Here is a 16,241-nt window from a genome sequence, read left to right as displayed (position 1 = left end):
AAGGCAGAACCTCATCTATGGTTTAATCAGTTTTCCCCTGTACTCCATGCAGATCCCCAAGTTTGGTCATTCATCCCTTAATAAATATTAGTTTAGTGATCACTTGAGGTCCAACAAGAATAAATACGGGGAGAATGAGACAGAATTTCCCTCTTGTTGCTCACAGCTTGAGGAGACATACCCTCTAAATCATGGCAGTAGAGTACATAATGCTGTGGTAAGAGATATCTAGGAGAAATACAGGGTCCTAACCATGTAGATAAAAGAGACGCTTTACTTCCGAGAGTGAGTTTATGCAGAATCCTGAAGGACAGGCAGAGACTCTGCTGTACTGAAGGCATGTGGGGGAGGGAGTCCCTGGTAGTCCAGTGGTTAAAACTCTGTGCTTACACTGCCAAGGGCCCCGGGTTTGAGTCCTTGATCCAGGAACTAAGATCTCACAGACCATGCATGGCAAGCCCAAGAAGGTATGTGGTGGGAGTGGTAGGAATGTTTCAGGCGGCATTTTGGGGTGGCTGGGTAGCACTGATGAGAGCCTGAGATGGGATGGGCATCTCTACTGTGGCTGTAGCTTGCTATTCATGACCTTTTCCCACAGCACATGTTTTCATCGTCCCCTTTCTAGACATCTGCGCCCTTTCCTGGTTTCAAATATCAGCTCAGATTTTTGCCTTCTCCAGCAAGCCTTGTCTGTTTTAAACCACATAAATCTTTCTCTGTTCTGAAACTCTAGGAGATTTTCCATATAAACTTGTCTGAATAAACAGTGAACTTTCAATAATGAAATTTTGAGAGACAAAGAAGCAGTGTCAGTGGTCTAGGAATAAAAACAGAGTGGAAAAAGTCAATTCAAAAGGAATATTGTGGATGAACATCAGTGAGGGAGCCCAACAGGCACAAACCAGAGTCTTGGTTTCCTGGCTTGAGAAACAGGCCCAGCTCATTAATCTGTACCTTTGTATCTGGTGGCATGCTTTTCCATTTCCATGGAAATGGGACAGTTATTTTAACAGATTGTGTGTGTGTGTGTGTATTTGATTTTGGGTTGCACTGTGTCTTTGTCGCTGCACAGGCTTTCTCTTGTCGAGGGTGCAGGGGACACTCTCTCCCTGTGTGCGAGGCCTTCTTGCAGTGGCTTCTCTCGTCGCAGAGCACAGGCTCTAGGCGTATGGACTTCAGTAGTTGTCGTGCATGGGCTTCGTTGTTCCAGCGCATGTGGAATCTCCCTGGACCAGGAACTGAACCTGTGTTCTCTGCATTAGCAGGCAGACCATTATCCAACGTACCGTCAGGGAAGTCCTTGTATTAAAATTAGGGTTCAGCCTAAGAGACAGGCTTCCCAAGTGGCTCAGTGGTAAGGAATCTGCCTGCCAATGCAAGGAATACAGGAGACTCAGGTTTGATCCCTGGATTGGGAAGATCACTGGAGAAGGAAATGGTAACCCTCTCCAGTATTCTTGTCTGGAAAATCCCACAGACAGAGAAGTCTGGTGGGCTACATTCCATAGGGTTGCAAAGAATTGAACATGGCTTACTGACTTAGCTGGAGAAGGAAATGGCAACCCACTCCAGTATTCATGCCTGGAATATCCCACGGACCGAGGAGCCTGTTGGGCTACAATCCATGGGGTTGCAAAGAGCAGCTTCATTCTTCTGTGCTTGTTGGTGATGTCTAACTCTTTTCTTAGCCTAGGTTTTAGAAAAGCAACAGCAAAATAATTTAAGGATTTAAAACTTTACTGATGTCTTAGTAACTGTGTGTGTGTGTGTGTGTATTTATATTTATGGATGATGATGGAAACAGTAATGAACTACCCTTACTGCTTTTAGAACATGTTTCTATATCCAGAATAATTGAGAAAGCTTTGAATTTGGAAGCAGATAAATCAAAGTTATACACACACACACACACACACACACACATATATGTACGCATATGCTGCTGCTGCTGCTAAGTCACTTCAGTTGTGTCTGACTCTGTGCGACCCCATAGATGGCAGCCCACCAGTCTGCCCTGTCCCTGGGATTCTCCAGGCAAGAACACTGGAGTGGGTTGCCATTTCTTTCTCCAATGAAAGTGAAAAGTGAAAGTGAAGTCGCATATCAGATCAGATCAGATCAGTCGCTCAGTCGTGTCTGACTCTTTGTGACCCCATGAATTGCAGCACGCCAGGCCTCCCTGTCCATCACCAACTCCCGGAGTTTACTCAGACTCACCTCCATCAAGTCAGTGATGCCGCCCAGCCATCTCATCCTCTGTCGTCCCCTTCTCCTCTTGCCCCCAATCCCTCCCAGCATCAGAGTCTTTTCCAATGAGTCAACTCTTTGCATGAGATGGCCAAAGTGCTGGAGTTTCAGCTTTAGCATCATTCCTTCCAAAGAAATCCCAGGGCTGATCTCCTTCAGAATGGACTGGTTGGATCTCCTTGCAGTCCAAGGGACTCTCAAGAGTCTTCTCCAACACCACAGTTCAAAAGCATCAATTCTTCAGCGCTCAGCCTTCTTCACAGTCCAACTCTCACATCCATACATGACCACAGGAAAAACCATAGCCTTGACTAGACAAACCTTTGTTGGCAAAGTAATGTCAGCTGCTTTTGAATATGCTATCTAGATTGGTCATAACTTTCCTTCCAAGGAGTAAGCGTCTTTTAATTTCATGGCTGCAGTCACCATCTGCAGTGATTTTGGAGCCCCCAAAAATAAAGTCTGAAACAGTTTCCGCTGTTTCCACATCTATTTCCCATGAAGTGATGGGACCAGATGCCATGATCTTCATTTTCTGAATGTTGGGCTTTAAGCCAACTTTTTCACTCTCCACTTTCACCTTCATCAAGAGGCTTTTGAGTTCCTCTTCACTTTCTGCCATAAGGGTGGTGTCGTCTGCATAGCTGAGGTTACTGATACTTCTCCCGGCAATCTTGATTCCAGCTTGTGCTTCTTCCAGTCCAGTGTTTCTCATGATGTACTCTGCATATAAGTTAAATAAACAGGGTGACAATATACAGCCTTGACGTACTCCTTTTCCTATTTGGAACCAGTCTGTTGTTCCATGTCCAGTTCTAACTGTTGCTTCCTGACCTGCATACAGATTTCTCAAGAGGCAGATCAGGTGGTCTGGTATTCCCATCTCTTTCAGAATTTTCCACAGTTGATTGTGATCCACACAGTCAAAGGCTTTGGCATAGTCAATAAAGCAGAAATAGATGTTTTTCTGGAACTCTCTTGCTTTTTCCATGATCCAGCGGATGTTGGCAATTTGATCTCTGGTTCCTCTGCCCTTTCTAAAACCAGCTTGAACATCAGGAAGTTCATGGTTCACATATTGCTGAAGCTTGGCTTGGAGAATTTTGAGCATTACTTTACTGGCGTGTGAGATGAGTGCAATTGTGCGGTAGTTCGAGCATTCTTTGGCATTGTCTTTCTTTGGGATTGGAATGAAAACTGAACTTTTCCAGTCCTGTGGCCACTACTGCATTTTCCAAATTTGCTGGCATATTGAGTGCAGCACTTTCACAGCATCATCTTTCAGGATTTGGAATAGCTCAACTGGAATTCTATCACCTCCACTAGCTTTGTTCGTAGTGATGCTTTCTAAGGCCCACTTGACTCACATTCCAGGATGTCTGGCTCTAGGTCAGTGATCACACCATCATGATTATCTGGATCGTGAAGATCTTTTTTGTACAGTTCTTCTGTGTATTCTTGCCATCTCTTCTTAATATCTTCTGCTTCTGTTAGGTCCATACCATTTCTGTCCTTTTTTGAGCTCATCTTTGCATGAAATGTTCCTTTGGTATCTCTGATTTTCTTGAAGAGATCTCTAGTCTTTCCTATTCTCTTGTTTTCCTCTATTTCTTTGCATTGATCGCTGAAGAAGGCTTTCTTATCTCTTCTTGCTATTCTTTGGAACTCTGCATTCAGATGCTTATATCTTTCCTTTTCTCCTTTGCTTTTCACTTCTCTTCTTTTCACAGCTATTTGTAAGGCCTCCCCAGAAAGCCATTTTGCTTTTTTGCATTTCTTTTCCCTGGGGATGGTCTTGATCCCTGTCTCCTGTACAATGTCATGAACCTCATTCCATAGCTCATCAGGCACTCTATCTATCAGATCTAGGCCCTTAAATCTATTTCTCACTTCCACTGTATAATCATAAGGGATTTGATTTAGGTCATACCTGAATGGTCTAGTGGTTTTCCCTACTTTGTTCAATTTAAGTCTGAATTTGGCAATAAGGAGTTCATGATCTGAGCCACAGTCAGCTCCTGGTCTTATTTTTGCTGAGTGTATAGAGCTTCTCCATCTTTGGCTGCAAAGAATATAATCAATCTGATTTTGGTGTTGACCATCTGGTGATGTCCATGTATAGAGTCTTCTCTTGTGTTGTTGGAAGAGGAAGTTTGCTATTACCAGTGCATTTTCTTGGCAAAACTCTATTAGTCTTTGCCCTGCTTCATTCTGTATTCCAAGGACAAATTTGCCTGTTACTCCAGGTGTTTCTTGACTTCCTACTTTTGCAATCCAGTCCCCTATAATGAAAAGGACATCTTTTTTGGGTGTTAGTTCTAAAGGGTCTTGTAGGTCTTCATAGAACTGTTTAACTTCAGCTTCTCCAGCGTTACTGGTTGGGGCATAGACTTGGATTACTGTGATAATGAATGGTTTGCCTTGGAAACAAACAGAGATCATATTGTCGTTTTTGAGATTGCATCCAAGTACTTCATTTCGGACTCTTTTGTTGACCATAATGACTACTCCATTTCTTCTGAGGGATTCCTGCCTGCAGTAGTAGATATAATGGTCATCTGAGTTAAATTCACCCACTCCAGTCCATTTCAGTTCACTGATTCCTAGAATGTCAACATTCACTCTTGCCATCCCTTGTTTGACCACTTCCAATTTGCCTTCATTCATGGACCTGACATTCCAGGTTCCTATGCAATATTGCTCTTTGCAGCATCGGACCTTGCTTCTATCACCAGTCACATCCACAGCTGGGTATTCTTTTTGCTTTGGCTCCATCCCCTCATTCTTTCTGGAGTTATTTCTCCACTGATCTCCAGTAGCATATTGGGCACCTACTGACCTGGGGAGTTTCTCTTCAGTGTCCTATCATTTTTCCTTTTCATACTGTCATGGGGTTCTCAAGGCAAGAATACTGAAGTGGTTTGCCATTCCCTTCTCCAGTGGACCACATTCTGTCAGATCTCTCCACCACAGTCGCATATACATATATATAATTTGATGGATCAGAAATAGCAATACTTTTTAATCTCCATTAAACCTCTTTGTTGAGTATGACAAATACACAGTCTCTATAGAAAAGATGTTCATCAAATTTGCCTACTTGAGTTTCTTAAAAATCTTCATAGAGCCAAATATATCTCGGAATTTGGGAGAAAGCATCAGTTTCATAACTAATACTAACAAATTACAAGTTTGTATACTTATGACTTCCTAGGTACTGTGCATAATTATTGACATACATACCTTCAATTCATCCTCCCATTGCCTCTGTGAGGTGTGGGAACCATTTCTCCCATGTTACAGATAAAGAAACTACTATAATTGTGTGGAGGCTCCACAAACTGCAGTCATATAGGACAGTAAACTTAGTCAATATTGTGTGTGTTCTGAATACTCTATCCGCTGTCTGCTCCCCACCTCTGTCCCTCTCATCAGGTCTCTTTAGTCCCAAAGACACAACAATCTTGAAATTAGACCAATTAATAGGCCCTACCAGAGTACATCATGAGAAACGCTGGACTGGAAGAAACACAAGCTGGAATCAAGATTGCCAGGAGAAGTATCAGTAACCTCAGATATGCAGATGACACCACCCTTATGGCAGAAAGAGAAGAGGAACTAAAAAGCCTCTTGATGAAAGTGAAAGTGGAGAGTGAAAAAGTTGGCTTAAAATTCAACGTTCAGAAAACGAAGTTCATGGCATCCAATCCCATCACTTCATGGGAAATATATGGGGAAACAGTGGAAACAGTGTCAGACTTTATTTTTGGGGGCTCCAAAATCACTGCAGATGGTGACTGCAGCCATGAAATTAAAAGACGCTTACTCCTTGGAAGGAAAGTTATGACCAACCTAGATAGCATATTCAAAAGCAGAGACATTACTTTGCCAACAAAGGTCTGTCTAGTCAAGGCTATGGTTTTTCCTGTGGTCATGTATGGATGTGAGAGTTGGACTGTGAAGAAGGCTGAGCGCTGAAGAATTGATGCTTTTGAACTGTGGTGTTGGAGAAGACTCTTGAGAGTCCCTTGGACTGCAAGGAGATGCAACCAGTCCATTCTGAAGGAGATCAGCCCTGGGATTTCTTTGGAAGGAATGATGCTAAAGCTGAAACTCCAGCACTTTGGCCACCTCATGCAAAGAGTTGACTCATTGGAAAAGACTCTGATGCTGGGAGGGATTGGGGTCAGGAGGAGAAGGGGACGACAGAGGATGAGATGGCTAGATGGCATCACTGACTCAATGGACTTGAGTCTGAGTGAACTCCGGGAGTTGGTGATGGACAGGGAGGCCTGGTGTGCTGCAATTCATGGGGTCGCAAAGAGTCGGACACGACTGAGCGACTGAACTGAACTGAACCATGGTCTTTAAGTGTTCACATGAAAGGAAAAGTCACATGTCTCTCACTTTAAATAAAACACTAGAAATAAGGTTAAGCTTAGTGAGGAAGGCATGTTGAAAGTTGAGATGGGCCAGAAACTAGGCCTCCTGTGCCAGAGTTAGCTCAAGTTGTGAAATGCACAGGAAAAGTCCTTGAGGAAATTAAAAATGCTACTCTAGTGAGCACATGAATGGTAAGAAAGCAAAACAGCCTTACTGCTGAAGAAAGCAAAACAGCCTTACTGCTGATATGGAGAAAGTTTCAGTGATCTGGATGAAAGATCCAATTAACTACAAAATTTAATTCAACCAAAGCCTAATGGTGAGCAGGGCTCTAATTCTCTTCAGTTTTATGAGGATTGAGAGAGGTGAGGACACTGCAGAAGAAAAGTTTGAATCTAACAGAGCTTGGTTCTTGAGGTTTCAGTAAGGAAGACATGTGCAAGGTGAGGCAGGAAGTACTCAAGTAGAAGCTACAGTAAATTATCCAAAGGATCTAGCTAAGATAACCACTGAAGGTGGCTAAACAACGGATTTTCAGTGGAGATGAAACGACCTTCTATTGGAAGAAGATGCTATTTAGGACTTCAATAGCTAGAGAGGAGAAGTCATTGACTGGCTTTAAAGTTTCAAAGGATAGGCTGATTTTACAGTTAGGGACTAAATGCATCTGGTGATTTTAAGTTGAAGCCAATGCTCATTTACCATTCCAAAAAGCCTAGGGCCCTTCAGAATCTACTCTGCTGTGCTCTATAAATGGAACAACAAAGCCTGGATGACAACATATCTGTTTACAACATGGTTTATTGGATATTTTAAGCCTACTATTGAGACCTACTTCTCGAAACAAAGGCCTTTCAAAATATTACTACTGTTCATTGGCAATGCAGTTATTACCCAAGAGGTCAGATAGAGATGAAATTAATGTTGTTTTCATGCCTCTTGACACAACATCCGTTTGACTCAAGTCTTGTTCTTTAAGAAGTAAATTTTATATGGCAGTTGCTGCCTCTGATTGGTCTGGGCAAAGTCAACTGAAAACCTTATTAAGGATTCTCCATTCTGGATGCCGTGAAGAACATTTGTGATTCATGGAAAGAGGTCACAATATCAACATTCACAGAAGTTTATAAGAAGTTGATTCCAACCCTCAAGGATGACTTTAAGGGGTTCAAGATTTCAGTGGAGTAAATAACTGTGGTGGAAATGCTGAGAGAACTAGAACTACAACCAGAAGGGAGCCTGAAGATGTGACTGAATTGCTACAGTCTGATTGATAAAACTCGAAAGGATGAGGAGTTGCTTCTTATGGATGAGCAAAGTGTTTTCTTAAGGTTGAATCTATTCCTTGTGAGGATGCTGTGAAGACTGTTGAAATGACAGTAAAACAATTAAGATATTACATAAACTTAGTTGATAAAGCAGTAGCAAGGTTTGAGAGGACTGACTCCAATTTTGAAAGAAGTCCTCCTCTGGGTAAAATGCTCTCCAATGACATTGCATGCTACAGAGAACTTTTGCTTTGAGGAAGAATTAATTGATGCAGCAAACTCCACTGTTGTCTCATTCTAAGTAACTGCTACACACACACAGGAAATTGCCATAGTCAGCCCAGCCTTCAGAAACCACCGTCCTGGTCAGTCCGCAGCCATCAACATTGAGGTGGGACTCTCCACCAGCAAAAGATTATGACTCACTAAAGGCAAACTATTCAATATCATGGTAATCAAAGTATGTGCCCCAACCACTAGTGCTGAAGAAGCTGAAGTTGAATGATTCTATGATAACCCACAAGACCTTCTAGAGCAAACACAGAAAAAGATGTCCTTCTAGCTCAGTTGGTGAAGAATCCACCTGCAATGCAGGAGACCCTGGCTCGATTCCTGGTTTAGGAGTATCCACTGGAGAAGGGATAGGCTACCCACTCCAGTATTCTTGGGCTTCCCTTGTGGCTTAGCTGGGAAAGAATCCACCTGCAATGTGGGAGACCCGGGTTTGATCCCTGGATTGGGAAGATACCCTAGAGAAGGGAAAGACTACCCACTCCAGTATTCTGGCCTGGAAAATTCCATGAACTGTATAGTCCACAGGGTCACAAAGAGTTGGACACGACTAAGTGACTTTCACTCTCATCATAGGGGACTGGAATGCAAAAGTAGGAATTCAAGATATACCTGGAGTAACAGGCAAGTTTGGCCTTGGAGTACAAAATGAGTCAGGGCAAAAGCTAACAGAGTTCTGCCAAGAGAATGCACTGGTCATAGCAAACACCGTCTTCCAACAATACAAGAGACAACTCTACACATGGCCATCACCAGCTGGTCAATACTGAAACCAGATTTTATTATATTCTTTTCAGACAAAGATGGAGAAGCTCTATATAGTCAGCAAAAACAAGACCAGGAGCTGACTGTGGCTCAGGTCATGAATTCCTTATTGCCGAATTCAGACTTAAATTGAAGAAAGTAGGGAAAACCACTAGACCATTCAGGTGTGATCTAAATCATATCCCTTATGATTATACAGTGGAAGTGACAAATAGATTCAAGGGATCATATCTGATAGAGTGCCTGAAGAACTATGGACAAAGTTTCGTGACATTGTACAGGAGGCAGGGATCAAGACCATCCCCAAGAAAAAGTAATGCAAAAAGGCAAAATGATTGTCTGAGGAGGCCTTACAAATAGCTGAGAAAAGGAGAGAAGCTAAAGGCAAAGGAGAAAAGGAAAGATATGTCCATCTGAATGCAGAGTTTAAGAATAGCAAGGAAAGATAAGAAAGCCTTCCTCAGCAATCAATGTAAAGAAATAGAGGAAAACAACAGAATGGGAAAGACTGGAGATCTCATCAAGAAAATTAGAGATACCAAGGGAACATTTTATGCAAAGACGGGCACAATAAAGGACAGAAATGTTATAGACCTAACAGAACAGAAAAAATTAAGAAGAGGTGACAAGAATACACAGAAGAACTATACAAAAAAGACCTTAATGACAAAGATAGCCATGATGCTGTGATCACTCACCTAGAGCCAGACATCCTGGAACGCAGAGTCAAGTGGGCCTTAGGAAGCATCACTACGAACAAAGCTAGTGGAGGTGATAGAATTCCACCTGAGCTATTTCAAATCCTCAGTGATGATGTTGTAAAAGTGTTGCACTCAATATGCCAGCAAATTAGGAAAACTCAGCAGCGGCCACAGGACTGGGAGAGGTCAGTTTTCATTCCAATCCCAAAGAAAGGCAATGCCAAAGAATGCTCAATCTACCGCACATTGTACTCGTCTCACACATTAGCAAAATAATGTTCAAAATTCTCCAAGCCAGGTGTCAATAGTACATGAAGAGAGAACTTCCAGATGTTCAAGCTGATTTTAGAAAAGCTAGAGGAACCAAAGATCAAATTGCCAACATCCACTGGATCATAGAAAATGCAAGAGAATTCCAGAAAAAATCTACTTCTGCTTCACTGACTATGCTACAGCTTTTGATTGTGTGGATCACAACAAACTGTGGAAAATTCTTTAAGAGAGGGAAATACCAGACCTCTTTACCTGCCTCCTGAGAAACTTGTATGCAAGTCAAGAAGCAACTGTTAGAACCAGACACAGAACAACAGACTGGTTCCAAATTGGGAAAGGAGTATGTCAAGGCTGTATATTGTCACCCTGTTTATTCAACTTACATGCAGAGTACCTCATGTGAAACGCTGGGCTGGATGAAGCACTAGTTGGAATCAAGATTGCCAGGAGAAATATCAATAAACTCAAATATGCAGATGATAAGACCCTAATGGCAGAAAGAGAAAAGGAACTGAAGAGCCTGTTGATGAAGGGGAAAGAGGAAAGTAAGAAAGCTGACTTAAAACTCAGCATTCAAAAAACTAAGATCTTGGCATCTGGTCCCATCACTTCATGGCAAATAGATGGGGAAACAATGGCAACAGTGAGAGACTTTATTTTCCTGGGCTCTAAAATCACTGCAGATGGTGACTGAAACCATGAAGTTAAAAGATGTTAGCTCCTTGGAAGAAAAGCTATGACCAAGCTAGACAGCATATTAAAAAGCAGAGACATTACTTTGCCAACAAAGGTCCATCTAGTCAAAGCTATGGTTTTTCCAGTAGTCATGTATGGATGAGAGCTGGACTGTAAAGAAGGCTGAGTGCCAAATAATTGATGCTTTTGAACTGTGGTGTTGGAGAAGACTGAGAGTCCCTTGGACTGCAAGGAGATCAAACCAGTCAATCCTAAAGGAAATCAGTCCTGAATATTCACTGGAAGGACTGATACTGAAGCTGAACCTCCAATACTTTGGCCCCCTGATGTGAAGAACTGGCTTGTTAGAAAATACCCTGATGCTGGGACTGATTGAAGGCAGGAGGAGGAGGGGATGACACAGGCTGAGATGGTTGGATATCATCATCGACTTGGTGGACATGAGTTTGAGCAATTTCCGGAGTTGGTGAAGGACAGGGAAGCCTTGTGTGCTGCAGTCCATGATGTCGCAAAGAGTCTGACATGACCGAGCAACTAAACTGAATTGAAAGGCTGAGATGCTAGTGAGCAATAAAGTATTTTAAATTAAGGTTTGTACATTGTTCTTTAGACGCAATGCTACTGCAGACTTAATAGACTACATTACAGTTTAAATATAACTTTAATATGCACTGGGAAACCAAAGCATTTTTGTACTTAGTTTTATTGAAATATTCCCTTTGTTGCGGTGGTCTGGAACCAAACCTGCAATATCTCTGAAGTGTGTCCATGATTGGGCTTCCCTGGTGCTAAGACAGTAAAGAATCCACCTGCAATGCAGGAGACATGGGTTTGATCCCTGGGTCAGGAAGTTTCCCTGGAGAAGTAAATGGCTATGCACTCCAGTATTCTTGCCTGAAGGATTCCAGGGACAGGGGAGCCTGGAGGGCTACAGTCCATGGGGTTCCCAAAGAGTCGGACACGACTGAGTGACTAACACCTTCAGTTCACCTTCACATGTCCGTGATAATCCCTTGTTTTCCTGTTTCCCATAATTCTAGGCAGGGAAAAATGTTAGTCAGTCATGTGTCTGACTCTTTGCGATCCCATGAACTGTGGCCTGCCAAACTTGTCTGTCCATGAAATTCTCCGGGCAATAATACTGGAGTGGGTTGCCATTTCCATCTCCAGGTGATCTTCCCCACCCAGGGATTGAACCTGGGTCTCCTGCATGGTGCAGATTCTTTACTGCCTGAACCGCCAGAGAAGCCAATAGGTGGGGAAAGAGAATGACAAAACCTTCTAGTCTGTGGGTTTTGGTTTTTTTTTTTTTTTCCACCTTCCCAAGGGCAGTCCATCTCTCCTGCCAACATGACTAACAGGGTTTTGGATAGACCACACACTATGAAGCATTCACTGAAAGCCAACAGTTACATCGCACAGGCAAGTGTGTGTTGAAAAGTGTATCTGCATTTCCCCCTCATTAGTGTTCAGGAAGTATCTAATTACAGGGAAGGGAGGGAGGTAAAAGAATAAAAGAAACTATGAGCTTCATATTTGTTGCTTCAGACTTAAAAGACTGTACACTCACCAAGATTGGTTATTCAGCTTAATTAGTAAAAACAACCCTCCCCCCAACCCTTCTCCAAACAGCTGTTTTATAAGCATTCATGGTAGTAGTTATGCAAACTGGTTGCAATAATGTTTCCAGGCTGTGCTAGTTGCAAGGGGTGGTGGTGGGGGGTGGCATTTTCTCAGTGTTTAATGTGGCTAGGTGGACAGAAATGCTGTATTCCACAGAAACTGAAGATATCTATTGCTACTATTAACAGTGTAGGGAAGTAAAAGGATGAATGGGTGCCTATTTGTAACTGGAACTGAAAATGTCATCACTGTCTGGCAATAATAACCAATGATTTTTTCCGGAAGAAACTGAACCTTACCCAACAGTTTTCCCATATGACTGATGTTGCTTCTTTAAGTTTGGAATGAAAATTGTATGTATAAATTGCACCTATTCACATATAGTGGACTTTTAAGATATATTTTTTATTTTGAAATAATCTAAGTTAAGAAACAGCAGAAAAAAAAAAACAGCAAAAATTGCCATTTCCATATATTCATTACCCAGATTTCCCCAATATAATATCTTATATTGTTCAGTTGCTAAGTCCTGTCCGACTCTTTATGACCCCGTGGACTGTAGCACACCGGGCTTCCCTGTCCTTCACCGTCTCCCACAGTTTGCTCAAACTCATGTCCATTGAGTCAGTGATGCCATCCAACCATCTCATCCTCTGTTGTCCCCTTCTCCTCCTGCTTTCAATCTTTCCCAGCATCAGGGTCTTTTCCAATGAGTCAGCTCTTCACATCAGGTGGCCAAAGTATTGAAGCTTCAGCTTCAGCATCAGTCCTTCCAATGAATATTCAGGGTTTATTTTCTTTAGGATTGACTGGTTTGATCTCCTTGCTGATCAATGGACTCTAAAGAGTCTTCCCCAGCACCATAATTTGAAAGCATCAGTTCTTCGGTGCTCAGTCTTCTTTATGGTTGAACTCTACATCTGTACACGACTACTGGAAAATCCATAGACCTGGGCAGTTAGCTATTGTATGCATGTTGCCTATTTTTGGCTTTAATATGGAGAGAGCCTCTATCTAGGTCCTGATGCAGGATACAGAAGTGACAGAAGTGGTCAAGAGTTAGGTGGTAAGCACAGGGGTTATGAATGGAGTTGCTAGAAATGGAAAGAGGAAATAAAGTTGCTGAAACCAAACTTTGGGCACCAGCAACAAATTTCCTGTAAACATTTTGAGTACTAGTCTCACTCCTTCTGGGATTTCACTTGTTCTGATTTTTTTCTTTTAAAATTAGAGATGGATATTTAACATCCTTTTACATTAAGAATAGTTAGGAATGAAAAAGAGGGACATCAAAAGAGAGTACCAGTACTATTCTGTGAATTTCCTTCATACATAAACCTGAAATTATGTAATATTTGTCCATCCATCCACCCATCTATCGTCCATCCATCCACCCATCTATCCAACAAATATTATCCTCAACCTACTATATTTTAGGCACAGCACTAGGCAATAGGGATGGATAACTCTATGAACAAGATAAATATGGTCACCGACTTTACGCGTCTTTAGTTCTCTCAGAAAAGGCAGACACTGTGTAAGTGGAATCAAAGACTTGAAAAAGAAGTACAAGGTACAAATGAAACCGGGAACAGGCAAACCAAACCTATTCTGAACATCATGAAAGTCTTCTCAGTGGAGGCGACATTTAAGCTGAGTCCTGGAGGGTGGGTGAGCTCTATCTAGGTGAATAGCTGTTGCTTCCATGGCCTTGCATGATCTGCTCCTCCCCGTACGTCCAAACTCACCATGAGCCACTTTTACTCTTGCTCACCATTCACCAGCCAGTGTTTTCTCGCAGTTCCTCAAACGGCCTGCCTGGAACTCTAAATTCTAAATTCACGCCTCCTCACCCTCTATAGTTGCTCCTTTACTGAGATCAAGTTCCCAGTTATTCTGTAGTTTCACTTGCTTGTTTCCATCATTTTGTCCAGCACTATTTTTAATCACTTAAAATTTCATTTAACTGCTTTCAAATTAAACTGGTACGTTAGAATGAACAAATCATTTCTTTAAAATAATCAGCATTAAAAGTTGAAATTTAACATGAATGTGTTTTTAAAACTTAACACATAGCTAAAATGAAAAGCATTCCTTTTTTAAAATTGTGAATGTGTGTAGTACTGATCCAATTAAGAAAACAAACGATAGCATGTGGCTTTTTGATTATAAATAGTACAAAAATAATTTTAATTTTCCACAATTTCAATAAATTTCTCATGAAGTACTTGGCAAATGCAAAAAAAAATAATCCTGGAGTTTCCTAATAATTACTCACAGAATAAATTTGAACAAATATGGAAAGTAAGCAGTAATAGCAGAATATGTTTATCCTTTTTAAGTGATGTGTGTATACCCACACGTATAAACAATTAGGGAGCTCAATCCGCACAAGTCCCCTTGGGTAGAATTTACTTCCTAAGAGTCACATCTATCATCATTTAAATCTTGTAAATGCATCTAAGAAAAGGCTTAACAATAAGGACTGTTTATTTTGTAGGTTTTAAAGAAGCTAGAGTGCCAAAGAAGACTTTTGGAGTGTGAAGAGATTTCTCGTGATTGAAACCAACATGTCATTTATAGATCCTTATCAACACATTATAGTAAGTCATTTACTGCTTATATATTCTTCTGGGAGGGGGTCAGACATACTTTTGTGCATGAGTATCGGTGATGTTGCTTGTTAAGTGTCAGTTACAAATTGGCATTTGCCATGGGCACTTGCCATCTACCTACCTTTACAAGTATTAAATCATGTGCTTCTGCTGAGACCTTCAACTACCCCCTGAAAGGAGTTCAAGGTAGAGAGTATAAATGAAGCAGGTAGTGAGTATAAATGTGCTGGAGGTGGGGAGCGGGGGTGGGGAACTGGCAGAATAGGTCTTTAGATAGATATTTTCAGGAGCCCATTTTATGAGCCTGATTCTTACATCTTCCATGTCTAGAAAAGCATTAAAATCCTTCATGGTGACAACTGCTCCTTGTGACTAACAACACCTTCAAAAGACTAGTAGAAACCTTCTGGAAAATATGTGCTTGTTTGCATGTACTCACCCTTCACCGAAATCACATATATACTGACCTCTTTGGAGCAGATTCTTAGAGCTATCTGAGGTTCTGTCTCCTGCATTGCAATCCTCATTTTGCCCCAAATAAAACTTAACTTGCAGCTTTCTTTTAAGTAGACAAAAATATAAAAATCTATGAAAAGTCTAACATTTTTAGATGAAAATTATGTAAACTTACTGTGGTTCAAATAAGGTAGAATCTGTAATAAAACTAACTCATCTCTTCTTTTTATCACTGTAAGTTTCCAGAAAAAAGGGATTTGGAAGGGAAAATGCCAAAACATCTGAAATAGTATTGAATGTTCATGAAACAATAAAAAGTGTAGTTCAGTTCAGTTCAGTTCAGTTGCTCGGTCGTGTCCGACTCTGCAACCCCATGAACCACAGCACACCAGGCCTCCCTGTCCATCACCAACTCCCAGAGTCCACCCAAACCCATGTCCATTGAGACGGTGATGCCATCCAACCATCTCATCCTCTGTCATCCCTTTCTCCTTCTGCCTTCAATCCTTCTGAGCATCAAGGTCTTTTCCAATGAGTCAGCTCTTCACATCAGGTGGCCAAAGTATTGGAGTTTCAGCTTCAACATCAGTCCTTCCAATGAACACCCAGGACTGATCTCCTTTAGAATGGACTGGTTGGATCTCCTTGCAGTCCAAGGGACTCTAAAGAGTCTTCTCCAACACCACAGTTCAAAAGCATCAATTCTTCGGCGCTCAGCCTTCTTTATAGTCCAACTCTCACATCCATATGTGACCACTGGAAAAAACCATAGCCTTGAGTAGATGGACTTTTGTTGGCAAAGTAATGTCTCTGCTTTTTAATATGCTGTCTAGGTTGGTCATAACTTTTCTTCCAAGGAGTAAGCATCTTTTAATTTCATGGCTGCAATCACCATCTACAGTGATTTTGGAGCCCAGAAAAAT

At 41.6% G+C, this 16,241-nt stretch overlaps 1 protein-coding gene across 1 annotated transcript in view; it reads left to right on the top strand.

Annotated features, from left to right (window-relative positions):
• The window catches only part of PLA2G4A (phospholipase A2 group IVA), a 172,849-nt gene that overhangs the window by 18,278 nt on the left and 138,330 nt on the right, over positions 1-16,241 (top strand). The window contains exon 2 of the mRNA XM_086343323.1: positions 14,748-14,850. Within this exon, the coding sequence (XP_086199449.1) occupies positions 14,818-14,850 (33 nt within the window). The 5' untranslated portion in view covers positions 14,748-14,817. The remainder of the gene's footprint in view (positions 1-14,747; positions 14,851-16,241) is intronic.

This window comes from Bos grunniens, chromosome 16 (genome assembly GCF_055505025.1).
Source record: "Bos grunniens cultivar Pamir isolate PY7600 chromosome 16, Bosgru_T2T1.0, whole genome shotgun sequence".
Taxonomy (NCBI): Eukaryota; Metazoa; Chordata; class Mammalia; order Artiodactyla; family Bovidae; genus Bos; species Bos grunniens.
The sequence above is the reverse complement of the archived record's forward strand: the minus strand, read 5'-3'. Positions and strand labels throughout refer to the sequence as shown.